This window comes from Oenanthe melanoleuca, chromosome 2 (assembly GCF_029582105.1).
Source record: "Oenanthe melanoleuca isolate GR-GAL-2019-014 chromosome 2, OMel1.0, whole genome shotgun sequence".
Lineage (NCBI taxonomy): Eukaryota > Metazoa > Chordata > Aves > Passeriformes > Muscicapidae > Oenanthe > Oenanthe melanoleuca.
The window spans coordinates 102484931-102512438 of NC_079335.1; the positions used below are offsets into that span (position 1 = coordinate 102484931).

Genomic DNA, 27508 nt, shown 5'->3' on the forward strand with positions numbered 1-27508 from the left:
CACAATATGCCATGGGAGTAACCTGAAAACAGAAAGTTTAACTTGAAACAAAAAAATCAAGTGAAGACAGTTTTTTTCATCTCTTGCTAGGATAAGTAACTCACAATTCTGAACAACAATACACACTTTGACTTTTTCTGCCAAGCTCTTTTCTACTGCTACTGCATCCTAGTCTCCATAGCACTACAAAAATCCTAATCTGTGAGCACATGACTTGCTGAGATGAGCCAGTTAACCAAATATACCTCCAACAATGCCACAGGTCAGTTATTTGCCAGTTCTTTGGAGAGCTTCCTGGCTTGATCTAGGCAGTTAAGACCAGTTGTAGTGAGAATGTCAATATAATTTTGGTAGAGACAGAAAAATAAAAAAATATGCATGCCCACATGCATATATAGATACAAAATCTACACAAATACATGCTTTCAAAGATATATTTAAAAGCACATTCCTGTTGCTAAATCTGTGAGGATGTTTTTCTTTGAACAAAACTTCTACAGTAACCTTGAACATATCTTGGGAAAAAATATGTATTTTCAGACTTTTTTTTTTGTCTTTTGATTTTTTCTGTCCATGCATATCTGAGCTATTTGCTTCCCAGATTCTAACTACAGAGCACTTCTGCACTAACCACAGGAATAGTATTGTTAGAGGCATATGAGTCATTGACCATTAATGTACTTGGAAACACAGTGTGAATGCCAGGCACTCTGTAGCCCATCAGCAAAATGTTCTGTGCTCTGCTATTTGTTCACAATTTTGAATATTACTTTTGTAGCCAAATTATAGCTGATTTTGTTATTTGTGATTTTTTTAAACCTCATCTATAATCTTCAACAATGTGCTGCCATATATTTAATCACCTGACTACTCTAGCAAATATCTGAAAAATCAAAGCAATTTGCTTGAAAACTTCTCAGATTAAAAACCAGAATTATTAATTCTGTTTCCCAAAGAGGAATTTCTAGCACCCTAATGTGATTGCATCAATGGTCAGTGAGGTGAAAGATGTAAGCAGTTACTGGAAAGTAAATAATGTAGTGTCTGAAAATTATGATGAAATATCAAGTTCACATCATCTCTAAAGACTGTGGTTAGTGACTGCCCTCCCTATAGCATCTTGCTCTGAGCAGGAGGTGGGCGTAGTAATGCTGCATACAAAACAGGCCACAGAAGGGACCTAGTCTTTGGGGAAAATTCTTAAGCCTGGGCCTAAAACCAAAACAAACCCCATTCCTTCCTGAACACACAGTTTCCCTGTTCCAGCTGAGCACGTGCACATGGATCTGCCAGATGTGGAGTACAGGGACTAATAGGGAAGGTCTGTCCCATCTTTAAAGCCTTTTGTAACACTTCTAAGAGTTTTGGAGGGTTTGGGCAGCAGTTTTTGTCTGTTTTATAAACACCACTTTTGAGTCATAGAAGAAAAGAACATCTTCTTCTGCTTATTTTTTTTATTTATCAATTTAGAACTCAAAGTAAATACTGTCCACTTCACATGTGCTGTTCTGTAATTAATACTTCTTCATTCTTTTCTTGGTGAAAGCAATTTCATATAATTTTTGTTTTGACTGCAGGATCATAGTATATACTACTTTTTCAATATAGTTGTGTTCAGCAATTGCACTACAGTAAAATAGCTGCATCCAGTTTCAAACTGTTCCCCTCCAAGGCACTGAAACCTCATGTGAGTGGGATATTTTCTGATACTCTGTTTGTAGCATCATGTACAGCTGAAGTGAAAACCAGGACGGGTAAAGCTGAGGTGGCTGTAGAAACAAGAGTCCCTTCTCCTAGCAACATGCTATCACCCTCCTCAGCCTGTCCAGTGCAGTCATTTAGTGGCTGTAGTTGAGGAGACTTCGTTAGTTCCATTTGTAACTTTCATTTAAAGGCTTTCCTCTTGAGAGCAAGGCTGTGGTAGAGCAGAGTTATTAGTGAGCCCACAGGAGAGTTGTGCTGGACATACTTCAAGCTACAGTCTCTATGGCCATTAGTTTTTAATTAACCTTGGGTTATGAGGAATTGCTGAAAAGACTCCTTAAATATTCAGAGCTTGGGTTTCTTCCTATTAATCCACCTGTTCCCAAAATAAAACATTTTCATGGAGGCATGTTCCCCTCTTTTATTATTGAACATGGCATTGAAAGAACCAAGGTTACCAAAATACTAACTCCTAGGAGATAAGAGAGCCACACCCTTGCTAACAGAAATCCCATGTGTGATAAATTGAAAGGAATGCATGGTAATTTTTTTTTTCCTCAGTTAGAACATCTTTTTGCCCAGGTCACTGGGAAAGTAGTGAAACCATGTCAGTTTTTATTAAGAAAAAATTACTGTTTTAATTTTAGAGTTGGAAAGTTGTATTACTTTGTACAGCCCAACAATGAGGTTGCAGTTAAAGATAGGAATGAAAGCCTCCTGCTGCAGTTACTGGAGGCTTTGCTTTAGGCATAATGGTCAACCATCAGATTCCATGGCGTGTATTTTTTAAGTATCAGGCTTTGCTATGGTTCTGGTAGAGTTCCCTGTAAAAGGTATGAATCTAGAAAATTTTCACGTACATTCTTCTGAGATACACAAACTGCCTAACAAGTGGCTTGTGTGTGTGCTCTTCGGATGAAAATCTACTGAATGGGGGCTCATTCTTGCTCTAGTTTCAATTCCCTGCAAAAGTTTTGCAAGTAGGGTCTTCTCAATCCCATACTGTGCCACCCTGTATGTTCTTCTTACAGTCCAGTGATGCTTATTTCAGCAGCTCTTCTTGTATGCATCATGGAAGCATAATCTCAGGCTCTCTACCATAAATCTTCCAGTGTTTTGCATGCTTGTGAAGTTGATAACCAGAATCTCTCCTATGGCCATTTTGAGACTTTGCCAGACGTTTGTAAGGTTTCTTGAAACCTTTCTGTAGAAGGGGCTGCATACTCAGAAAGTAGTTTGAAGGATGTAGGGGTTTTCCCCCAAACCTTTTTATCCACTGGGACAAAGAAATTTAAAAGGGCATGTGAAAGTTCATTTTTATTATTAAATTGCCTGTGTTTCACTGCATTACATTTTAAGTGACGGGCCAGGGGCCTGGAGCCAGGAAGCAGCTGGGTCCATGGAAGCAATGTTTTACTCAGAGAGCCAAGAAGCCCTTCCTCTGCTAACACCCCAAACAAGCTCACATATTGTTCTACTACTTCTCCAAACTGAGGCTCCCAGCAACTGCAGCACCATACAGCTGTCAGTGCTAGCATTTCCCCTAAATTGTCCTTCATGCTGCTGCTTGGCACAGCATCAGCACTGCTAGTATGAGAGAAGCACAAAGCCAGAGAAGTCCTCTGCCCACTTCCACTGGCATTTTAACATGCAACCTTGCTCTGAGCTTTTGGAGATTGTTTTGATGTAACAAGATTATATTTTTGACAGCTTAACATTATGTGATCTACTTATTAAATAGAATGTGCACTGACAAGGAAGGGTAACCTCTTTCTTCCCATTTCAGAAAGGGAATTGGCAAGTACTATCCTTGCACACTAGGCAGCGTGGTGGGTTGGCTCTGCACAGATGATGTTCTTTATAGGAGCAGATTTTAACAGATGTTGTTAGGGGGAATTATGTCCTGTGAAGCATGAGTTGTCAGAAGATGTAAATGTACATCTCTTAGGAAGGACTAAAATCCAAACTGGGCTGTGAACTGCATGGTCACACATATTTCTGACCATGCAAATCACTGAGTTATCTCCAGGACAAGATACTTAATATCTGCTTTTTAAGTCCTTGCATGTTTATTAGGTCCAGTCTCTCCATAATACGGGGGTGTTCTCCTATGTCTATTTAAAAAGACATGAGTCATAATTTTCCTAAAGTATGGGATATTTCAGATTTATCAGTTTTTGGATGTCCCACACAAGACAGCTGGTAGAGCTTGATTTTAAAAAAGTGGGTTCTAAAAATTGAATCTTTTATGGGTAAATTAAAGTTATCCCCTTAAAGTAGTTACTTTGCCAGTCTTCTGGCCATGAGGGTATATAATGTCTGGTAAAACTAATTCAATTTTTTCTCACTAGTGTTTTTTTTTGAGCCAGTGACGATGTCAATAACAAAACCCCTGTAGATTAACGCCAGCTTCATTTAGTCAAGTAAAATTACTGAGCAAAGTCCCTACCCTTCTTATATATACCCTACACATTTCTCCTTCTGAAAGAAAAGCCTTTTTCTGTAGCACCTTGTCTGAGTAAGCTTTCTCCTCTGCTGTGGGTAAGGCTGATGAAGACATGTCAATGACCTTGCCTAATGTGTTTATTTCAACAGACAAATTTTGGTATTGTCGACTTTCACCTAATCACAAGGTCTTGCACTACGGAGACTTGGAAGAAAGTCCACAGGGAGAAGTCCCTCATGATTCTTTGCAAGATAAATGTAAGTCATGCACAAAGATTGTGACACTTCTGCTTCTTTTATGCTAGTTCTTCTTTATAACTTGTAGTAAGTTTCTCTTAATTTTACAAGCAGATCTCTTTATGAAGATAAAGAGCAGGGGACATTTCCTCCTGCATTCAAACACCACCCTCCTGGATTTGGCAAGTGTGTGTGGGGACTGTGTTAAGCTTTTAAATGAGTTTATAATTTCATGCAGCTTGGAAACATCATGTCTTTCCTAGGGTGGAACACAGTTTGTTTTCATTGCTCATTTAACTGCAGATGTCAAAAATACTTGGGCAATACAAAAATATTGAGAAGCACTGCCTGTCCATGGAAACAGGCAGTCTAGTGACTAGAAGAGGAATACGTCATAGAGGTTTTTTTAGTTATTGTCAGGAGTGGACTTAAAGGTGACAGGTCACTGTGAACAGTATTGAGAGGACCTCACTGTTTCTGTGTAGCCAACTGGAAGAGGACTGTGGCAGCTCCTACCAGCTGTGTCTGTGGCAGTTCCTACCAGGGGATTTATTGGGATCTTTCTTATTGTTAAAATTAATTTTGGGGTTCTTCAGAACCATCATACTCTAGTGATTTCTCCTTTGTACTTCAACATGAGTTGTAGGGGTTTAACCTGCAATCCAGGGAAGCTTTTTTATGATAGTGGAAATAATAATTATAGTTCTATCACTGGGAGGTGACTTCAAGAAATCGAGCATTGAATAAGGAATAATAACTTCTTGTTCTTTTCTGAAAATCCTTTCATTATCAAATTAGAAACACTTATACAGGTATTTCAGCTAGTAGTTTCACTTCTTTCATGGAATGGCAGAAAGACTAATTTTTCAGAAGTTAGAAATTTTTCCAGCCTGAAAACTGGGGAATGATGTGAAATTTCCTCCCCTAACCTGTCTCCAGGCAGCACCTTTTAAAAATGTCCAAGTGCTCCCAGATGCAGATTGAGAGGGAAAGAAGAAAAGCCTGTGTGATGTTGAAGCACTGACAGTTTGCAGTCACTTTTCTCTTGTTTTCCTTGCCTTACAGATTGCCTCAAGGATGTTCCACAGTCTTACTGCAGTCTAGGCAGAATGTAGGACAGGGCCTCACATTGCTGCATTGGCACAGAAAGAGACGGTTTTTGTGGACAATAATTAGAGAAATAGCCATAGAATGTTACAATAGTGTCAGAGTGACAGAAGAGTGAAAGTCATACTTGAATGCAGGCACAGCTACAAGACCAGCAGTTCCCAGATTTGTTTGCTTGAAGCACACTTCCACATACAAATCCCTGACCCTGACTGTGAGTGTCATCTGGCACTTGCATTTTCTGTAGGCTCTTGAGCTTACTCAGGAATGTCAGGATCCCGTGGGGGCTGAAGGCTTCTGCTTTGGAAACCATTGGGCCAGACCCACATGGTTCCCTCAGCATGGCTGCTGGCAGAGTAGAAACCAATGCAGTTTCAGAAAGAGGTGGTTATTTCATCATGTCATGTTTTCAGACTATGAATGATACAAGATTTTCCGCATTGCTACCCACGTTAGATGGAGTTTCATTAAACAAAGTTGAGAATATTGCAAGTCACAAGATTATAAAGTGGCATTATTGTTTTAAATATACCAAACCAAACTGGCTTGGGCATTTTACAGAATACTTTTCATAAATATTCTGGTTTTCTCTGGACAGATTATTGATTTTTGAATTCTTAAAGTTTGAATATGATGATCAACTTCTCAGCATTTGGAGCCAGGTCCACAGATAAAAGAGAGTAGGTGGGTAGGAAAATAGAACCAAAAGAAGCAGCATCAAGCATTTAGTGTACTCCTTGCCAAGCCTGAATAATTAGTCTCTATCCTCAAAAATAAATGTGTGTGTTTTTAACCTTTTCATTTCTGTGAATGCCACCCCTCTCTTCAGGCTGGCAGAATTAACAAGCCATGCAGACTCCACTTGGGACAGAAAACAGCTGCCCTCTTTCTCAAGAGTTTATCTATTGCAAGCACATCGCATCTGTGCCCACTTACTCGAGCATCTTGTAGTCAACTTCTGATACCTTCTAAAGTCTTTGATTCTATTTTTCTAAAGCAAGGCATAAGCCAAGTTCCAGATAAATAAAATTAGGATGTCACATCAGTCTCTGATCTCCCACAGTAACTGTATTCCAGATCACACAGATCAGGTGTATAAAACCTGGAGAAAAGCCTTCTTGGTTGAGAGGTCTGACCTCAGAAAACCTCATCTTATACAAATAGATAAATTGTTTATCTAGGCCTCTTCAAAAAATGGCAGAGACTCTTTTCCTTAAGAAGACCTTTCTACCATAGTTGCAGTCTCACTCTCTCCTCTCAAAAGCAGTATCTCTTCTCCAAAACAGGACTGTCAGAGGCATAAAAAATCAGCAGGCCCACAGCATAAAATTCTGGGATTAAAAGCAGAAGTTGAGTAGTGAAGAATCAAATTATTTCCTTTCTTTTCAGTTTTCCATGCAAAGCAAATACTTTAAGAATGTCTTTTACATTCCATACCATTTGTTTGGCTGTAGTGCCAAGGTAATTTGTCATAAGATATAGAGTGCTGCTGTGGCCAGTAGAAAAGTAAATGTATTTCTCCTCTTCACTTCTTCCATTAGAGTTTGTGAAGAACTGGGCAGTAGCAGGTCTTCATATCCTGTTCTATATATAAGATACTTTTCTGCAGCCATAAAGATAATGGATTATTAATAGATCATAGAAACTGTCACTCAGGGGCCATATTGTATTGTAGAGCATATAGATTCTCTACAATGTAATTACCTTTGGAAAATTCACTTCCACTTGAAACTCAGAGAAATTTATTTTTATGCTTTAGTGACCTCACTCTGTGACTCTGAGTGGCAGCAGATTCCAGTAATTTTTCTTACCTTTCTTTTCACCCCTGTCATTTCTGATCACATTTTAAAGCAATTGGAATGGCTTACTAAATGCCTTAGTATTCCTGATTTCTGCTAGTACCAGAAAGCAACTAAACTGCTGATGGGAGTGAAATAGAAAACTGTTTTTAAAAAATTCCTACAGGCTTTTAAAAGAAGCATTGATTGAGGGGTCCAACTTGTCCAGCATCCTCTCTCCAGCAGAGACTTAACCTGGATGACAAGGAAAGAGCAACATCAGAGCAGGCACATTACATTAACAAGGAAGAAAACTATATGGTTTTGAGATGCATGAGTATACATACAGTCCAGACAAAGGTACACATTTATATGAAACACTCATAAGCAAGGTTGTCTAAATAGGCAAGAAAAAGCATTTTCAAACTTTTATCCAGGATTCCTGAAATTTTGTCAAGACTCACTGCTTCCTGTGTTAGTTGTTTTCTTCCAGTTTTTGTTTTTTTCTTTCAAAAGGCTGGAAATGGCAAAGGACATAGCAATTTTAACACATTAGTCTTGCCTCTGTTTAGACTCTGTTGTTTTTACATACCTTGCTTCTAACTAATTTTCTGGGATTTGATTTTCTTTCTTTTTAATGCAGTGCCAGTGGCAGATATAAAAGCTGTTGTGACTGGGAAAGACTGCCCACACATGAAGGAGAAAGGAGCTCTTAAACAAAACAAGGTATGGTTATCAGATTGTTATGAACACTTATTGTGCAGAATACAAAGCTTGTCAACTTGATCTTCCCTGAAGTAACACACGTATTTTTTATTCCAGCCTGCCGCATTTCCATGTATGTACACCCTTTGTTTCCACCTCAAACCATTTGAGTTAAGTTATTGGGACAGCTTAGCCTTCTTTGCTTATATTTCATGGGAGATGTGCATTGTGATATGCCCAGGCACAACTGGAATAGCCTTCAGTAGTGATGTTTTCTATCTCTAAAGCAAAGCAGCAATGGCTGTTGGTACTTACTCCTATATTGTCTCTGATAAATAACTAGTTTGTTGCAGCTGTGTTCTTTGATGAACCCACATTCAGTGAACACATGCCAAAATTGCAATTAGTCCAGCTGGTGATACCTGCAGGTCCAGTCAGGTAGAAAAATAACTGCCAACAAAAAGCTGTAAGGTAAATCCTGGGCAATTAAGGAGGTGTGTAAGAACATGCTCAGCAGTTCATTTGAGAAAAAATGTATAGGAGACAATATTCAGCTTAAATTAGATATATACTAACTTTCAGAGTTTCAAAGCAAGAACTATAAGCTGATAGTAATACTAAAACAGCGCAGTGCCAGAATCTTGCAGAGTTTTTGTTAGTAAGAATTGTCACCACATCAAGAAGAAAAGGAGTTATTAGCAACGTCTGGCATCATTACTGGTGAATACCATATTCTATGAGGTATGGTAATAAATTTTCTATCAGGTTGTCTCTCTAACCTTACAAGAAGCATTGAGACTCAAATGGTATTCAGTCTGACCTAGAACAAAACCCTGAGAGGTCTGGGAGCCATATCACAGGTTTTGAAAAAGAATTTCTAATTACCTGAAACTGAGAAATTTTGGGTCAGACCCAAAGGAGATTTTGATGGACAAAATAGTGAAGTTAAGAGTTCATGCTTCAACACTTGAGATAAAATTGGAAAAAGCAGTTCTGATGGGAGCCATACAAATTGAAAAGGCACTGTCAAAACTACATCACACAACTGGTTGCACCTTCACAGCTTCAACTTCTCTTTCCTTAACTGTGTACAGATTGGCAAAGCATCCTGAGTATTTTTTGCTGGTTTTTTTCCTTACAGAGAAGTTGCTCTCCTTTTAACATTGGGTTTACATGGTAGAAAAGGAAAAAGTCATATCAAGTGAGGAAAAAAAAATCCCAGGAGTATCTTCCCTTGTTGATTTTCTGAATCAAGGCACAAACACACACACAATAAGTACTATAGATTACGTAGTTCCTGCCTCATGTTGCAGCTGAACCATCAATGCATTTAATTGGGACATTTATATGACGCATATAAAATTTTTAGCTCTTCCTTGTCTTAGCACTTATATGTCAGCACAAAAGGGAAAGATGGAAAGCAGTGGGTGGCAGTGATGCAAATGTGTCATCGTTATGGAGCAGTAATGTCTAGATAGTATTTAATGCTAAATAGGAATGCTGCAGATGAGTTTGTCTTCAGCTCTCAGCATTGTCCCATTTTCTTAGGTAAAATTGATTTGGACTGGTATAAAATTTCTGGCTGAGAATGTGAAGATCAGGAATTCATAGGTAGCATGACTGCATCCTTGGCTTGAGCATTCTATTTGTGACCCAGACAATGGCAATTTTGATGGTTTTACTGTTTCTGATGTGGTGCAGGGGTTTTGATGGAATTTGGGGTGTTTGGTTTGGTGAATTTGTTTGTTTTTTTTTTTATTTCCTCAATTCCTTGTTTCTTCCCCTGAGAAGCATAGAATTTTTGAATTATTCTGTCATCCCAATCAAACTGTCAGGCACAATATTGCAACTGTTTAACTGACATAGGAATAACATGTTGTTTACAGCATATCAAGTTATATATGAGTTACACAATTAAAATTTATAAAAAGGCAGACACAAAATGCAATTTAGCTGAATTTGATGTGTGAAACCTTTCACTTTCTGAAATCTCACAATCGATATATTTTAAGAGGCCTTTTCATTCTGTGCTTTCTTTTTTTTACATATATAACGTCCACTTCAATTTTATTCATTGGCAGAAAAGAAAATTGAATGGCAGAATGCAATGCTATGAGCATAGCTGGAATTGGCAAAATGTCCATAACAAAGGCTTCAGTGTCTCTTCATTTGCCAGCACATGACCATTGGTCTTTCAACAGGACAATTTAGGAAAAAATAAGAGTTAAACTGCATTGGAATTTGCATGCATATAAATCTGGAATGATATGATGGGACCAGATCTGAATCTACTGTTGTTTGTCTTGCTTGTGTTTTTAAATTAGGTTTAATTTTTAAATTCTTATTTCTGACTCCTAAGTAGTACCAATGATTTTCAAGGAAATTAAATATGTCATATTTTGTAGCCTTCAAAATAAAGCATGACAGAAGAATTAGGAAAAAATATGGCCAGATATTTTGAAGTGTCCTTCATCGGCTGATGTGGCAGGTTTCTGGCTTTGTGCCTTCTTAATAAGCTGAAATCCTCTCCTCTCCTCTCCTCTCCTCTCCTCTCCTCTCCTCTCCTCTCCTCTCCTCTCCTCTCCTCTCCTCTCCTCTCCTCTCCTCTCCTCTCCTCTCCTCTCCTCTCCTCTCCTCTCCTCTCCTCTCCTCTCCTCTCCTCTCCTCTCCTCTCCTCTCCTCTCCTCTCCTCTCCTCTCCTCTCCTCTCCCCTCCCCTCCCCTCCCCTCCCCTGTTACAAAACCAGGTGGGGGTCCCTGAAAAGTCAGGTAACTCAACCACTTAGACCAGCGTCAGTGTGGAGGGCCAGTTGGCAACTCCAGCTCTTTTGGCTTCCAATTTCCTTGATTTCCTTTGCTGTGCGTAAGGCAACAGAGATGCTGGCACCTGGAAGTTGTATTTCCAAGCCTTTAGAGTCCAGGGCAGTCAGCAAAGAAGCTGAGCTGTAGCCAGGGCTACCAAAAATAACACTTTTCCTCAGAAAGAGAAGCTTGGTGCCCTTAATGTAGTCCTTTCTCATTCTCTGCCTGACTGGAAATGACCAAATCCTTGACATCCTGACACATTCCTCTTCCAAGCAGAGGTTTCTTTTCCTCCTTTTTCTCTTTTTGAGGTGAAGAAGTAGTTATATTTTTTGGAGTTTCTCAAAGGCCATATTACAGGGGTCAGGCCTCTGGGATTGTTGAGCTTCACGAAATTCAGGAACATCACAGTATAACAGTACAAGCCCATTTTTTCAGAGCTACAACCTCAGTGGCATTACTTGGCATATTCTGTCAGTAATTTGTAACACTGTGTGAGGAGATAATGCTAAATTCATGTGGGCAGACTAGATTTGTTTCGGTAATGAGGGACATCACTCTTAATAAGGTGTGGCTGAGAGACATGCCTACAACACAAAAGGACCATGTAAGCCCTGAGCCATTGGTTTGCTGAGTACACCAGGACTGCTTGTCCTTGCAACCTCCACAGAGATTTAACACAATGAGCATTTAACACAGCTTTGTCTCCTGTAGCCTTGGCAATACATCAAGTCAAACCTAGTAACTAAACTCAATGAAAACAAGAACATTTCCCATGAGAAGCCTGATCTCTTATTATCCAAGATTATACCTAAGAATTGCAAGTTTTATGGTTCAGACTCTGCTCTTAATAATACAACTTCAAAGCCAAAAAAGCCCTTAGAGAAATCAAAATATCTATGTCTGTCTCAGACTGGGAGCTCAGGGGTAGAAATCTTGAACAATGTTTATGCTGCCATCCCCATAGTCAATTCTTCCATTTTAAAACTTAGTGTTACAAATTTAGGAAGCCATTCTCCTTTCACTGCTGGCAGTTCAGGGACTATTAGCTGAGAGTCAAACAAAAGCTGTCAGTATGACAGGGCAGAGGAAGCCAAGAGGCAAATAGAACAGGACATGTGATACAGATCTTAATTACAAGTCAGCACTCTGCTCCATAGCTGGATTATTTTTCCACAGTTAATATATCCATACCATCAAGCTTACAGATTGTGAGATCCTTGTAATGGCACTTGTAGTGATGCAGGCAGAAACCATAATATGGCCACAGATAAGACATCTTTGCATACTCATTGCTGGCCTCTGAAAGATCTTTATTTATTCAGATTGCCTTGGTTTCCCCGTGGGAATTCAAGTCCAGGTGACATTTAGGGAAGGTCAGCACTTTATGAATTCTCCTACGTAGCTTGTACAATTCCAGCTTCAATGCTTAGGGGAAAAAAAGATGACTGCTTTTTCCTTTCCCAAAATTCCTTTGGGTGTTTAGGTAGCTGGCATAGTTTGGTTTGACTGAGGCTGGTGATTCTGGTTCAGATGGAAACAAAATTACAGAAATCTCCTGAGACTGAATAATTTAATATATTTCCACTAGTGTAAAGAACATGAATATATACCAGGATATTAGTTGTCCTGACAAAATTTTTAACACAAGGAGTCAAACCTTGCAGAACTTTGTGAGTTTAATCTATACAAAGTGAAAAAAACTTGTGAGTTTTCATGAAGAGTTTCATGCAAGTGGACTGTTATTCATTATATTTATTTTAGTCCTCACCATTGCCTAGCTCAAATTTAAACTCAAATTCTAAAGTAAGTAATGACCCCGTGGGCCACAGCAAGCACTGAGGCGGGTGAGACTGGTTTGAATACATGGTGGATTTCTTGCTGTGACCGTTTCTTGGCGTGATCTGATACTGCTGCAGTTTTGGCCAGACAGGAGACTACCATAAACTATTTTTCAACTTGTTATGGGGAATAATGGATAGGAAAGATAGACTTGAATGTACAAATGCCTCTTTCATGCAGCATTAATATGTGTTTCTTTGTATTGTTCAAGGAGGTGCTAGAGCTTGCTTTCTCTATATTGTATGACTCAAGTGGCCAGTTGAATTTCATTGCTCCAGACAAGCATGAGGTAAGTCACGTTCAGAGTACAGAAACTTATTTCAAGTTATCTTAGTTGCTTTAAGGCATCAGATGGCTTTGTAAGAACATAACAATGGATGTGCTGGTTTTGCATTAATTGGCACTTAGAAGAGGGCATCCACAAAAGTTTTCTCCCTGAGAACTTCCTCTGTGACTTGATGGGACAAACTGGAGGTTGGTTTGGTTGTGACTGCCTGGGAAACCAACTGGAGGATTTGATCTGCCTCTGTGAATTCACATTTTGAAACTGGCAGACCCAGGAACGGTCCTTTTTTCTTCAGGAGAGAAGGTAGCAGGGCCCAGGCTTGGCTCCACTGCATAGCCTGTGGGCCCCTGTCTGGGAAGCAGGCATGTCCCAGCAGGGAGGAAGGGTGGACATCGGCAGTGGGTGCCAGCTGAGCCCAGGAAGGCTGATTGGGGTCCCAGCCATTCCCCCACCACCAACTTTCCAGAGCAGTTGCTGCTGTTTCTGGTTCAGGACAGGCCCTCCCAGCACCCTCTGAGTCTCCTGAGATGCTGGCACAGCTCCAGCATGGCCTGGCCACAGCCCCTCCATTCCCCCTTTGAGATCTTAACTCTTTCAATGCTCAGAAAAGACTTGCAGACCTTCAATCCTCCCTTGAGTGAGAGGGAAAAAGAACAGAGAGAAGATACCAAAGTCAGTGATGCAAGAGTCAGGTTCCAGATGGAAGGAGAATGAGAAGATGCCATGAATATAGGCTGAAAATCCTTTTGCAAGCTATGGGGATGGACTGTAATATACTAAAGATTCCTATAAACCATGGAGAAAGGGCAGGAAGTGTTCAACCTGTAGATCATTAGCAAAAGCATCTGTATTGAAGACCCTTTGCCCTGAGGGAAGAATACCTCTGTTGCTAGAGATGAAGCATGAAGAGAGAGAACTAGATGAAGAAAACTTGCTTTTGAACAGCTCATCCTTAAAAGTGATACCCCAGGAGTTTGACATGGCCCATAGGCACAGCTCTGGGAAGGCTGTGAAGATGGGAAAATTGCTGATTCCTGGGCGGCTGCTATCTGTTAAAAGTGAAGCCACAAGATAACTGGTTTTTTCCCTCTTGTGGAGAAGTCTCTATAGCCTGACAAGGGGAGACTCCTCTCTCTAGAGTGAACTGAAAAGGACTGTTCTTAAGTTGGTAACTGACTGAAGTGTTTCTCTGTGTTGTTGAGGAGAAGAGGGTGTGGGAGAGAGAAGGAGGGGTGGTCTGAAGGTTTTATTCTGATTTTTATAATTCCTTTATGTTGTTAATAAAAGTTTTCTTTACACCCTTTAAGGTTTAGGTCTGCCTTGCTTTTGCTCCTAATCATATCTCACAGCAGAAAATGAGTATATTGAAATTGGCGACTCTAAACCACTACACTAAATTGCTGTTTCCACCTGGTTCCAAACTGAAACCAGGACAATGGGCATCTTGGTCCAGGGTTTAGGTCCATCTAAATCAGTGTCATATCTCAAAACAAACTGACATTCAAGGGATTAGTATAGGAACAAGACCTTCTGCAATTTTCTTGCATATCTGAGCCACAAAAGAAATATGTTTTGTATTTCTGTATCACAGAGCACATGAAACTCCCAATTGCAGACCAGTATTTCTAAGCCTTCCTGAAATACGAGCCATAAAAAAGAGAAATAAGAGAGCATGGGCAAACCTTGAAGTTCTACGGACCTCAATCACCATTTCCTGATTTCTTGTGGTCTGCTGTACTTTACACACTAGAGAATTTTGCTGTGAACTCTCAACAAAGAGAATTTATACAGCCAGGCTTTTGAAGAATCACTGCCAGCCTCAGTTCATTTTTCAATGAATGACATAATCAGGGGTGATTATACCATCATTGGGTCTCAATTTCAGCCAGAGACTTGTGCTCTCCAAAATGATATATCCTCTTTTTCTTACTTTCACATTGCTTAAGACCATTCATGACAGGTAATCATAGAAGGCCCCCTCTATTCCATCCCCACAGGAGAGTGTTTTGCAACTTTCACTTGTATACAGACAATGTAAATACTAATAGGAAGGATGAATGATAACCTCTTCCCTGCTCCCTTCTCTTAGTAAAAGCCACAAAGAAATAGAAGACATCATTCCCTTCTGGAATGAGATGTGATTAATTTATCTTAATTGTGTTGAATAATTGGATGTGTTCCTCTCAAAAAAATTTCAAGAAAAGGTTTAGCAGAATGCACTACATTAAAAAAAATCCTTCTTGTTTCTAAAGCAAGAAGAGTTGTGTTCCACTTGTGTTGCACACTTATTTTTACACATTTGGTCTCAGTTCAGGACACTGTGCTAAGATGATGAACTACAGAACATTGCTTTAAACTGTAGTGTTAAAAAATTGCATGAAATTGCTTTACAAGTGAAGTGTATTCTTATGCCACTTCAACATTTGTTGTCCTGTACTAAAACCTTCAACTAAATGTTAATTTTAGGAGAGGAAATACCGTTATATCCATTTGGGTCTTTCTGTGGATTAATATCTGAGTGTCATTTTCGAGGGAAGTATTGGCTGGTCAGTTTTCATGTAAGATGAAGGACCAATAGTATCCCAGGCACAATGTGCCACTAGAGCTATAGTTCTAAGTAAGACATGGTTGGTTGTCTTCATCCTCTGAGCTGAACATAGGTTCAATGATTTCTGATGTAAATTCTCCAGAAACTGTATTCCAGACTGTTTCAGCTCAGAAGCACAAATGGTCATGAAAACAAACAATTTTTTCAGCCACTGTATCTCACATATAGCCTACAGCTAAAAGTGAATTTTAATGGTCCAAATGTTCAAAAGCTGTTACTGCATCCCACTCACAGGCAGTAACAGTGAGACGCACTAACCCACTTGCTCATGATTGCATTAACACACCTTTTGTCTTCATTTTCCTTTCTGGTATCGTGCAGCTTCTTTGAAACAAAAATAATACGTAAAAAAATTGGCCAGAGGCAACAGTCACTTCTGCCACTTGACAGTTCCCAAATGGAAGTTTTCAAAAGGACATCTCACCTCCTCTGAATTTTTCCATGGCCTGCAGAAGAGTGAGTTGTGATTAAAGTAGAAAGTATAAGTGTTCAAAGGAAACACCCACAGCAAAAGGCAAGTAGCATGTGACTTTTTGTCCCGGGTTTAGCATTGGCCAAATCACCAGTGCACCCACTAGAATTATTTACTCATTTCCTGCTGTGAGATAGGATTAGGAGGAAGGAAAAACAGGCTCAAAGTTTAAAGGGTACAAAGAAAAACTTTATTACTAGAAACTATAAGGAAAAAAAGAATAAAACTCGGAATAAAACTTTTAGAACACTTCTCCCACACCTTCTTTTCTTTCACACTGACAACGGCTAGAAAACAAATCAGTCAGTTCACCATCTCTAAAAATAGTCTTTTACCATTTTACCTGGGAGAAGAGACTTCTTTTCAGTCTATGGAGATTTTTTCCACAAGAAAACACTTTTCTTGTGGCCTTGATGTCACAGTGAATCAGCCTCCCAGGAGAATGGAAATCTGATCACTGTGTAAAATTCCTTTCTCGACTAACAGTCTTCCCACAAGCATTATTGATGACCATATCAACTTATGGGGCACACTTTAAGGATTATAACTGTTCAAACAAAAGCCCTCTTCATCTTTGAAAACAGAGGTCTTTCTTCTTCTCTTCCCTGTGGGGCAGCAGGGGTCTTCTCTCTATTCAAACTTATGAGATCACAGTCATTTCAATACCTGCTCACTTTAGCACAAATGCCTCTGCTCATATGTACAGTTAGAATATTTCATCCACCCCATAATGCATTTCTATGAGTTATAGGGAAACAAAAGTCTCTTCTCCAAAGCTTAAAAAAGAGAAATTTCAGTCCAAGAGTGAGGCATCTCCATCAATCCCTTCCATCTCTTGACTTCTTCCTTTTGTCTGGCCTCAGTGTTTTCATGCTGTTTCTGTGTGTATTTTCGTCTCAGTCCTTTTCTTTCACTCAGGAGAAAGAACAAAGTGCCTTCGTCTCATTCTGGGCACTGAAAGAGTTAATATCTTGCTGGGCAGTGGCTGGAGCAGTTGGGGTGGAGTATTTCAGACTGCACTGGGGGCTAGGCCAAGATAGCAGGGGCTCAGCCTTGCTGGGACAGGGCTTGGCTGTCTCTCCTCCAGGCTTGGCGGGCGTCCCGGCAGGGTGGGCCCGGCCGCCCAGAGCTTCTGTCCCAGGGGGGCCCCGCAGATCAGCAGCAGGGCAGGGTTTTAATATCGGCTAGATATTCAGCCTAGCCACGGGTCCCCTGGCTGAGCCAGGGCGGCGCTAGGATCTTAGCGCCTAGCTGGACTCCGTCTACCTACTGGGGGCCCCGACTGTCTCTCCCCCAGGCCATGTAGGCATCCTGGCAGGGTGGGCCGGCCAGGAGCTGCTTCCAGGGTGTTACCAACGGCAGTATTTTTGCCACGCTGGGGCAAGGGGGAAGCAGCCAAGATCTCAGTGGCCAAAGGGCCTCCCCTCCCCAGCCCAGCCCCAGGCCTAACCAGGCCCGTGGGCCACATCTGGCCTGGCCCCAGACAGACTAGTTACCTTCTGAGAAGCTGGAAATGAAAGATAGCTTCCCCGGGTTTTTTCGTCTATACATATGTGATTCACAAAGGTGCATAAACCTTCTCATTGGTGTAACAATATGTCAATATTAAAAATCAGACACTGACTGGTCCTTACTAGGTCCAAAGGAGGCTGCCCAGGTTCTGACAGGGAACTAATTCCATAAATTTATACAAACCACCACACTCTTCATCAAAATAGTTGAGGTGCCTGTTGATAGAAGTGCTAGTTTAGCAGCATTGTCTTTTTGGGAGATTTGGTGGTGATATCTCAAGATTCTGAAAGTTTTGTGTGAAGCACTAGGAATGATGTTGGTATATGACAATTTCAGGTCAGACTTGCAGGGCTTTTTTTAAATTCTTTTGCGGCCCTCAGAATTGTAAAGTGAGGCTGAAATGTGGGAGTTGAGTGTCCTAAAAAGAAAAACTGAACAAGGTTCATAGGATAATTCTGGCTGCAAGGAGCCCTGGAGGTGTCCTGAGCCCAACCTACTGCTCAAAGCTGATCAGCAATGAGTGCAGATCAGGTTGCTCAGGGCTGCATCCAGATGGATGAAGCCTGTGCTACCTTACTAGTTCTTGTCTCCCAAGGTAATTCTTTGATAAAATCTCATTACTGAACCAGTATCATTGAGATTTGGACCTCATTCTAGAACACTTAAATTTGTCAATTCCCTTAGCCATCTGTTGGAGCTTACTGCTAGCCAGAGGATTCAGTACTGAGGTCACTCCATTGTATTTGTTTTTCATTTAAATATTAATAAGTGGTTTCAATTACACAGCAAAATAGGTGGATTAATTTTATCCATGATTTTTTACAGAGAAACTGATGAGGGAAGCCATAATTAGGTTTCATTGGAGTTTTATGAAAATGAATCTCGTAAATTAATTTTTCAGTGGCTCTTAGTCTCTTTTGCATATTGAAAAGAAAAAAGCTTCTGAATTAATGCCTCTGTTTTTCCAGCATCTCATTGCAATGTCTCTGTGCTCAACATGTGCAGGAGTTTAATTAGGTGCATTTACCAATATGGAGATTAGAGAGGAAGCCCCTTTTCCAGGCCATTGCAGTCATCAGAGTTGTGGCCAGAATTTGGTTTCTGTGGGCCCTGAATGAGTTATATCTGGAAGAGAACTGCAGTTCTGCTTTCTGACTCTCTGGGATTCCTCCCCAGAGGAAGAGCTGGCCACACTCACTGCGCAGGTGATGGACCATTTACATCAGGGCCTGCATCTGTTGAAAAGATTCTCTGTTCTCCTGTAACCTGAGAAGAGTCTTTTGCTTTTCTGTTCCTTTCTTCATAATGAATTCAGGGAAAACTATCCCAAAGAAAGATTTCAAGTAAATCATAAAGGTTTATAGTCTGTTCAAATATAATTATTTTTTTAGAATAGCTTCATTTTTTTCCTGATATTCTTCATTCACTCCAAAAAAATTGCATGCTTTAAAAGTCTTCAGTGGCACACTTTGACAGCCTAGAATAGGCAGGCTAAGTTGTTTATTTAGTACTTATCAGCAGGACAACCTGAACTCTAAAGTCTCTTTTATATAGCTGATCTCATATTAAAGCTGCAGCTTGGCTTGCCCACACCCTGGGTGAAAAAGCTCCTCTGCTACTGTTTTGTTACTGACTTAAGTGGGTTGGATTTCACTTCGGATGCTGAAGTGAGCTAAGCCATCCTATTTTTGAAACATGCCCTTTCTCTGGATGAAGAGGGGGGCTTCTCGCTCTTCCTTAAAAATAATCCTCATTTCTGCTGTAGGATAAAGTCAACCACGGGTATCTTTAAATTCAGCAGCATCATGTAGCAAATGGTCAGCTAAATTTAAAAAAAACTTTTTTTCTGGCATGAAATCCAGCAGAAATACTAGTAAGATAATAAATGCAGTTACAGTTGATTTAATTTTTCTCCTGCAAACTAGGACACAAGTTCATTATTGAAATCTTTATTTTTAGACGACAGTTTTGAGTACTTCTGCTTATAGTTGAATAAATGGCACACAGTAATAAATGAAAGTGACTTATTCAATAGAAGTTGACTCTAGATCACCAATCTCCCTCAAATTTGTTGCTGATTTTAAATGGTTATTCAGCCCACGTTTATCACAAGCTGTCAGCTGTTGGGAAAGATGGCATCTCCTGTTAGGAAAAAGCTAACAGTAAGGAAAAGGTTTTAAGAGGCCAGTTCAGCATTTACAGCATTTAGTATTACACCCAAGCAGCTTGGCATTTAATTTTCATGAAGGACATAGCATTAAATGACTGTAGTTTTCACAATATTATTATTGTAAAATAATAATACTATGTTATTTTTCTGTAAAATAGTGGTAAAGTAGGCATAGATATGTGAGACTATCAACTGTATCAATTTCATGTATAGGAAAGCAAACAATGATAAAAGCAGATAGTGCAGAATTTTTTACACTAAGAGTCAAGAAGGATTTGGGGGTAGGATTTAGTTCACCTAAATTAACTCTCTTGGAATTAAAAGTTTACTTAGTGTAAGATAATCAGGCTCTTTTAATAGGTACAGGGGAAGGAGAATTAGAGGAGTGAAGGAGATTTCTCCAGAGGTTCATTGTCCTAGGTTAGTTTCCTCCAATATTTGCAGAAGAACATTCAACAAGACGTTTGGAGGAGATGCTGAATTGTCAAACAACTGAACACTGTTGTTTCTTCCCATTTTATGGATTTTTTTTTTCCATTTTCTGAGCAGCTCAGTGAAAGCCTTTCCTCATGATATGAGATGATAAAATGCATCAACTTAATTTTAGGTCTCTTTTAAGTCCCCATGGGAGCAGTAACTGTAGAGAACCAGACCAGACAAGGAGTTTGTGTGTGAAAAGTCTATTAATGACGGTTTTTATCCTTTTCCTGTGCAGTATTGTGTATGGACCGATGGTTTGAACGCCCTCCTTGGGAAGGATATGTTGAGTGACCTAACGCGGAATGACCTAGACACACTGCTCAGCATGGAGATAAAGCTACGCCTCCTTGACTTGGAAAATATACAAATCCCAGATGCTCCCCCACCTATCCCAAAGGAGCCCAGCAACTATGACTTTGTTTATGACTGTAACTGAGGCAGTCACTGAAACTTGCTCTGAAACTGGAAATACATTCTAACTGGAGAGATATTAAAAATAAAAATAAAAAAAAAAAAAAGAAGAGCGTGAGGAAGAAAAGAAACCCACTTTAGCACCTTGGATTTTGGCTTTGGGGAGGGATGTAGAAACATTTGCATTCCTCCCTGTTCCCTGCATCCTGTTCTCCCCCATTCCCATCTTCCCCATTGTTCATCCAAATCCACATTGCTTTAATTAACTTGTAATTGTGGGGCATTGGCCTTGCTTAAGGCAAAGACTGCCATTAAGAAGCACCCTCCTGAGGACTTTTTTTATGTTTTTAATACTGGAATAGACATTCTTAACTAAAGGACGTTGTTACCAAACTGCATGCCTGTGAAACCCACTTGGCAGGGCAGAGGCTTTAACTGGAAGGAGGAGGGAGGTAGGGAGCAAAAGCAGCTACTGTAAGCAGATTTCCCCAGACACTTACAAGAGTCTTCTCACCACTGAATCCAATGTGATGATGAAATTCGTTAACTGCTTCCCAGTGCTTGCACCATCTGTCTCTGTCATTATTCTCTCCACCGTCACCTCAACTATTGCCTCCAGCCTTCACCCAACTGATTGGCTCCCAGAGCGGAAAGTCTGTAGGTTTTTGCTGTACCATACGCTGCAATGCTGCAACAGCTTTTAACTTCTTTTCCTCCCAGCTCTTACAATACCCCCACACTAGCAGATCACTCACACAAACCGTGTATGAAGTCACTAGTGTGTCCTATTCCTGTAGCGTTCCCTAAACATCAGTTGCCTCTGAAACTGGCTTGTTGGTATTTGAAGTGATTTTTATTTCCTTGGCCCAAAGTTTAACAGTAATTTTCAAAAATTAATTACAACAGCCAAACATCCCGGTTTACATCATTGTAATTGCTACAGTGTTAGAAATTTGCAAGGGATTTTTTTTGTACGGGTTCTAATATTTTTATTTTATTTTGCCAAACAAATATATTTAATTAAAACTATATTCATTATGAGTACTTTTGGGGAACAATCTAATTTCCATTTGGAACATTTGCCCTGAAGGGAAAAAAACACCATTCCCTTCAACTTCACTGTTGAATAAAAATCTGAGTTGTGATGATTCTTGGGACTTTGTTTTTCTTCTGAAGTTGTCTTTTATTCCTTATGGTTCTTAGCAATTCTGAACTGTTTAGTAAAAAGAGGAGTGGGAAGATCTTTCTTATCTGCATCTGATTTAACTTACTTGTTTGTTAGTGGTGACAAGGATGAAATGCATCCAGTGATCTCCATTGCCATGGTTACATGAGCCTTTCTGTGAGAAAGGCCTTTGTGAAATCCAAAATCCCAGCATACTGATGTGCTCGTGGTCATTTCAAAGCTGTTGCCTTTCCTGTGTTTGCTGGAGTAACTGTTTCCCTGTATTTCCATTTTCTCCATTGAGAGTGTTTATGGCCGCAGCCGATTGGTGTTAGGAAGGTTTGAGGTTTTCAGGATGGATTACCTTCATCCTCGTTTTTCTAGGACTTCACTAAGTTCAACTGCAAAATTCTGAGTCTAGTGGAACCTGTCAGCTCTTTCCCTCCCATTACACATGCTGAATACAGATGTTTATCAGTGTAAATTTCTGTCCTGCTCAGACCCAGCTGAAAAAGACGGTGAAGGGGTTTTATCAGAAATCGTGCTAGTGAGAAACCCAGAAGGTGGTTCCAATTCTGACAGTCATAGAAATTCTCAACTGAGATGACTTTTGCTCTGTCCGGATGGCTCTGGGGAAAACACCCTGACTGGCCTCACACCAGTTGAAGAGAGAAATTATGTCCTGTAGGTGCAACAAAAAGGAAGATAATGGGAACATTGCATGAATGCAAGCATCAAAGTCTCAAGGAAGGTGCCTTCCTGAAGCTGTGCTTGCAGTATTTTATGAATGCCTTAATGTAACAGAAGATATAAGTTGGTTTTGGTGGTAATGAATGAAAAATAAGTTAATAAGACAGACTGGGTTAAACTCTGGAGGGGGAAGTTATGATGAAGTGTGGCCTGAGAAAAAGGTTCAGTCTTAATGAGAACAGAGATATACAACATGAGTTGAGTGAATTTGAGATTATTTATTCTTCAGAGCTTTGTCAGACTGTAGCAAAGGTAGCTGTGGTCAGGAAATGGTGGAGGCAAAGGCACTGCCTGTCATAGGGGATTTTTAAGGGGTCCTGGGAGTGAGGGATGAAGGTAGGAACATGTTTCTTTACAAGATGCTGATGCTGCCTCTTACCTTCATGTAGATAAAGCATGGAGCAGAACGGAGAGCTTGAGTTGTTTTAATTGCCATGACTCAGCTGAATTTGCTTTTTGCTTACAGATTTCAGGCTTGGTGCTTCAGATGGGTATTGCTTTGCTGGCAGAAGAAACACCTAAGAAACTCCTGAGCTATAAGAGCCAATCACACTGCCAGCTCAGTGGTACTCCAGTGCTGTGGTCTTAGCAGGCAGACATCTGCTTGACAATCAGAGAGGTGCAAACAAAACCTCTCCTCCAGGGGACAACTTGAGCAGAAGATAAAGGTTTGATCTGCCTCCTCCACTAAGGTGAGTGCCCCTAATTCTACCCAAGAACCATGGGGAGGTGGTGGGAGGAGAGCTGGCAACCCAGCCCTCTGTTTTTACCAACAGCTTGTGCCCATCCACATGACACTGAGGCACATCAACAGCAGTCAGGCAGCGTGCAGCTCTTGAGCATGAATGCCTAGGAGCTCTCTCTTTTCACAGGAGGTGACACAGCCCATTACCCTCTGTCCTGCCCTGGGACCCCACAGGGTGGGTGCAGTCTGACCAGGAGGACTCAGGTCCAGGGCCAGATGGATAATACAGCACTGCTCCATGGCTCTATCTCACTGCTTCCTGCAGCCCTACTTTGCAGGATCCCCAGCTTCCCACATGGCCTGGCTCTTTGGAAAACATCCTGACTGGATGTTTGTATGGGTTATGCACAGTGTGGGATGGTCACATGAGCAGGAATACTAAATTTGTATCCGCCAACCTGTCATAAGAAAGAAGAGGCTCAAGAGATGAGTCGGTGTAATAGCCCTTCCAGCTATTTTAACAGCACTCCTACAGCAACCTGAAAGGCTGTGGTGCAAAGAAGAATCCTGCCTTCAGTTTCTAGAGCTGTCATACAGACTCACTTGGTCATTATGAAATTTAAAACAAAAAAAAGTTAAATGATGAAGAAATATCCCGCTCCTTCCCATTCTTTTAAAAAAAAGAAAGCAAGAATGAAAATGGCAAATTCATTTGCTCATGCTGTTGTGTTCTGGAAAAGCTTTTAAATCTTCACATTCAATGAGATGCAGCAGGAAAAAGAACTGCTATTGAAGTTTCTTGAATAATTTCAAAACATTAAGTGGGTAATTACTTGTAAAAGCCATAAAGGGGAGAGAGAAAAAAAAAAAAAAAAAAAAATCAGTCTAATTTTAGCTCCTCTTTTGGAAATGACTTTGCTTTTGAAAGTTAATATATTCTTTTAACAGAAAACTTGAATCAAGAAAAATATGTATCTTCTTAAGTCAACTGCTGGCTCTACTTGTAAGGACAAGGAGAAGAGCAGCAATTCTAAGTAATCCTGTACAAAGCAAGTTATATGTCAGAGAAACAGGGCTTTTATTACCATTTTTCAGAAGCAGTTCTTTTTTTCATTAGTAGAATTCTTTCATTAAACCTTAGATGAAGAAATATAATCTTCATGCCAAAAGGCAAGTAGGTGCTGACTCTCTTGGGTTGCAAAATCACAGTGCAAGATCCTGATCACTTCATCTGTGAAATACACTTGTGTCTTCGTGCCCTACCCAGAATTGCATTTTTCTTGCCTAGGGTGCTTGTCATCAATGTCACACGGATGAGAATGTGAAGGCCTGCATGGAAACATGGTGGGATCCACTGCCCAGAACATATTTCTGTCTTCTCTGGCAGACAGCTGAGCTGCAAGGGAGCCCTGCATCCCTCAGTCACCCTGTAGGCCACTAGCTACAATACCACAGCCCCTGGCCAGCTCTCAATAGAGGGAGGGATGAAAGAAGAAAAGAAACATGCTCCTCTCAGAAGACGGAGAGAGGAGCATGGGCATGAAATGCCCCTGAATGCATCTTCTCTTTGGTTGTTTGTCATTACGTCGGACTCAGTGATCAGAGGTGCTTCTGATGCATACAGCTCTATAGTGATCCAAGCTACTAATCCTGAGCAATAAGCAGCAAGAAAGATGTTAGGAGCAGGAGGACACTCTTGTACTGCCGTCTCTCCCCCTTCTCTCTTTTTTTGCTGCTTCACTGACAAGTAAATGGAATTAGCTTCACTGTCATGTGAAGGTCATTCATCTAAGGAGCATAAGGTAAGTGTGAGATTTTGCTCCCTTCTTGCTCCATTCTTCTTCAGAGTTAAAAAAAAATAAATAAATCCAGCCTTTACTGACCTGGAGATATCTTAGCTGTCTGGAATACTATGTGTATGACAGCCCTTCCCCTTAGAGCACCTCAGGGAGGAAAAGGTAAAATCTCTGCAAACTCTGGAAGACATTCATAGGACAGATTTTTTTGTCACACTGCTGGCTGGGCTGTCATTGCTTTCCCCACAGCTGGATAAATCAGGATGAGACTTGCTCAGTGCTACCTCCCTCCCTAGATAATAATTATGTTTGTATATTAATCATCCACATGGCTTAAGCAAATTCCCTGATTAACAAAGCACTTACCTATGCAGCAAAAGATACTTGATTTCAGTGTGATAAACAGGCACCTAAATTTAGGTGAGTGCTCATGGACCAAGCTAGATAAAGGGCCTGTGTGAGCAGGAAGGCAATTTTTATCTGTTACAGAGATTTTGCTACAAGCTCAGGGGTATGCAAATAATGATTTTTCTGTCTGATGTATAATTGGATTGTGTACCTCTGGTCACTGCATGAGACTGATTATTCAACATCATTCCAGCTGCTTCATGCATCTTTGGGACCTAAAACAGTGGTTAAAGAATTGAAACAGGAATCCTTTCTGAGTGAAATCAGGCTGAAACAAGAGGAGAGTGGCATTAACAGCACAAGTTTTTAGGGCAAGACTAGGCATAAAATGGATATTGAGAGAGTCATGAATTTTGATAGTAAGGTGATTTCAAAGTGCTGAGTCAGGGAGTGCTGTCCTACAGCAGCCTCCTGAGGGCAAGGTTAAAAAGTATAGAAGACCATTTCAAACTCATTTAGTGACATATATTTACACTTTATTTTTGCTTCTTGCTGGGAGACCTTGAACATCACTGAAGAGCAGAGCTGTCTAGTGGTGCTTAGCTTGCAGGGACACACATAGAGCAAAGTAAACATCTCATAAGTGCTCTCCATTTGAGAGATTGATGTTGGAAGTAGAAGAGTTTTCTGAACTGATGTGTTGTTTCAACAGTTTCTCAATTTTACTGGGGGCACCTCAGTGGAGGTGCTATGTGGAGAACAGCAGCTGTTGTGGTATTATGCTGTCTTGGAAGAGCCATGTTGGGAGGCTCTTCCAAACCCTCTCTCATCCTATTTGCCTCTTGTTTATAGATATTCCTATAAGATGTGACCTGTGGGGCAGCCACAAAGCTGGGGAACCCAGTGCTGTGTGTTCCAAGTAGAATGCTGGTCTACAGTTTCAGCCCAGGGAAGGTATGGCCACAAAACAGCAGTGCATGTAGAAAAGAGGAGGGAAGAGAGATACTTAATAAAATTTTGCCAAGGGATGAAGCCAAGGGCAGGCTTTCTTTCCTGTGACATTTAAGGATCTGTCTTGAATGACTTTATTTCAGTTGTCATTAGAGGATTCTGCAGCCTGATTGAGTGCTACAGTTAAATTTTCCCTTCATGAAACTTCATGAGTTTATTTTAATCTTGTCAGCAACATGGTGTTCAGTTAAACTGATTATGTTTTGGGATTCCTCTTGGTTATTGTCAGGGAGAGGGAAGCTGGCTGTCTTTTGTTTAATAAGAGGCAGCATTTTTTATGAGGCATATCTATATCTTCTTGGTTTCTCTTGAAATGCCTCAGGTTTAATATCCCCTTCCCACCTACCTTCCCCAAGGGACAAAGGCACCTTGGAGATCTTTGCTGTCCCACCAGCAGGCCATGCACATGTGGAAGGCTAAGCCTGTGGGACTTCATTCCTTGACAATTAACAAGGGAGTTTGTTTTGTCAGGGTAGGTTTTGAAGAAGTCAGGAACAGCCATGTAGGAATCTGCCAGGCTTCAAAACAAGTATTTTATATATGCTTAAAATGAGAACAGTGAGGATGCGGGCACAGTATACTGTGCAAAGCTGCTGACTGCTTGCACCTTTCCCAGAGGAAAATGGCTCATCCACAAGGTTTTCCCAGGGCATAGCTTCCCGCTTCCCCCCCAGCCCGCCCCCATCAAGCAGCAGAAGCCTGCATTCAAAAAAGGCTAGGAGATGCAGCAGAGAAACATGTGAAAGGTTTGTTTGCCAGGAGTATGACACTTAAAGAACACCAGTAGAATTATTCCGGGTGTTTTCCACCCACAAATGTCCCCCTGCACATGTTCCTTCACTCACAATACCCTCTGTCAGTCTCTGATATTTCTCAAAGCCCCTTTTTGTCCTCGGTCCAGGGGGCATGCAGTGTCCAACCTTTTGTTTATCCAAAATAGTCAAAGTACAATCCAGCCAAGTTGGTTTTCATATAAACCTTCATCTCACAAGCTTGGTTCTCTTCATTCCAGGAGAGTCTGAGGTCCATTGAAAACTGAGGCGTTAAAATGGGCTGATGTGTGGGTGCCTTCTCCAGCTTCTGATAATGTTTCCAGCCAGAGTTTTTCCTTCAGTGAGGACTTTTACCAAGTCCTCAACAGAGTGCTTCATAAAACCACTTCTGAGCCTCCAGCTTCTCATCAAATCTGGCAGCT

The 27508-nt window shown here is 40.6% G+C and overlaps 1 protein-coding gene across 12 annotated transcripts in view; it reads left to right on the forward strand.

Annotated features, from left to right (window-relative positions):
- ELMO1 (engulfment and cell motility 1) overlaps positions 1 to 21706 on the forward strand; it is a 312086-nt gene extending 290380 nt beyond the window's left edge. For all 12 annotated transcript variants that reach the window (XM_056483191.1, XM_056483198.1, XM_056483192.1 and 9 more), the window contains 4 exons: positions 4300 to 4407; positions 7915 to 7997; positions 12831 to 12908; positions 20383 to 21706. In XM_056483191.1, the coding sequence (XP_056339166.1) occupies positions 4300 to 4407; positions 7915 to 7997; positions 12831 to 12908; positions 20383 to 20583 (470 nt within the window). In that variant the 3' untranslated portion in view covers positions 20584 to 21706. The remainder of the gene's footprint in view (positions 1 to 4299; positions 4408 to 7914; positions 7998 to 12830; positions 12909 to 20382) is intronic.
- The last annotated feature ends 5802 nt before the right edge of the window (positions 21707 to 27508 follow it).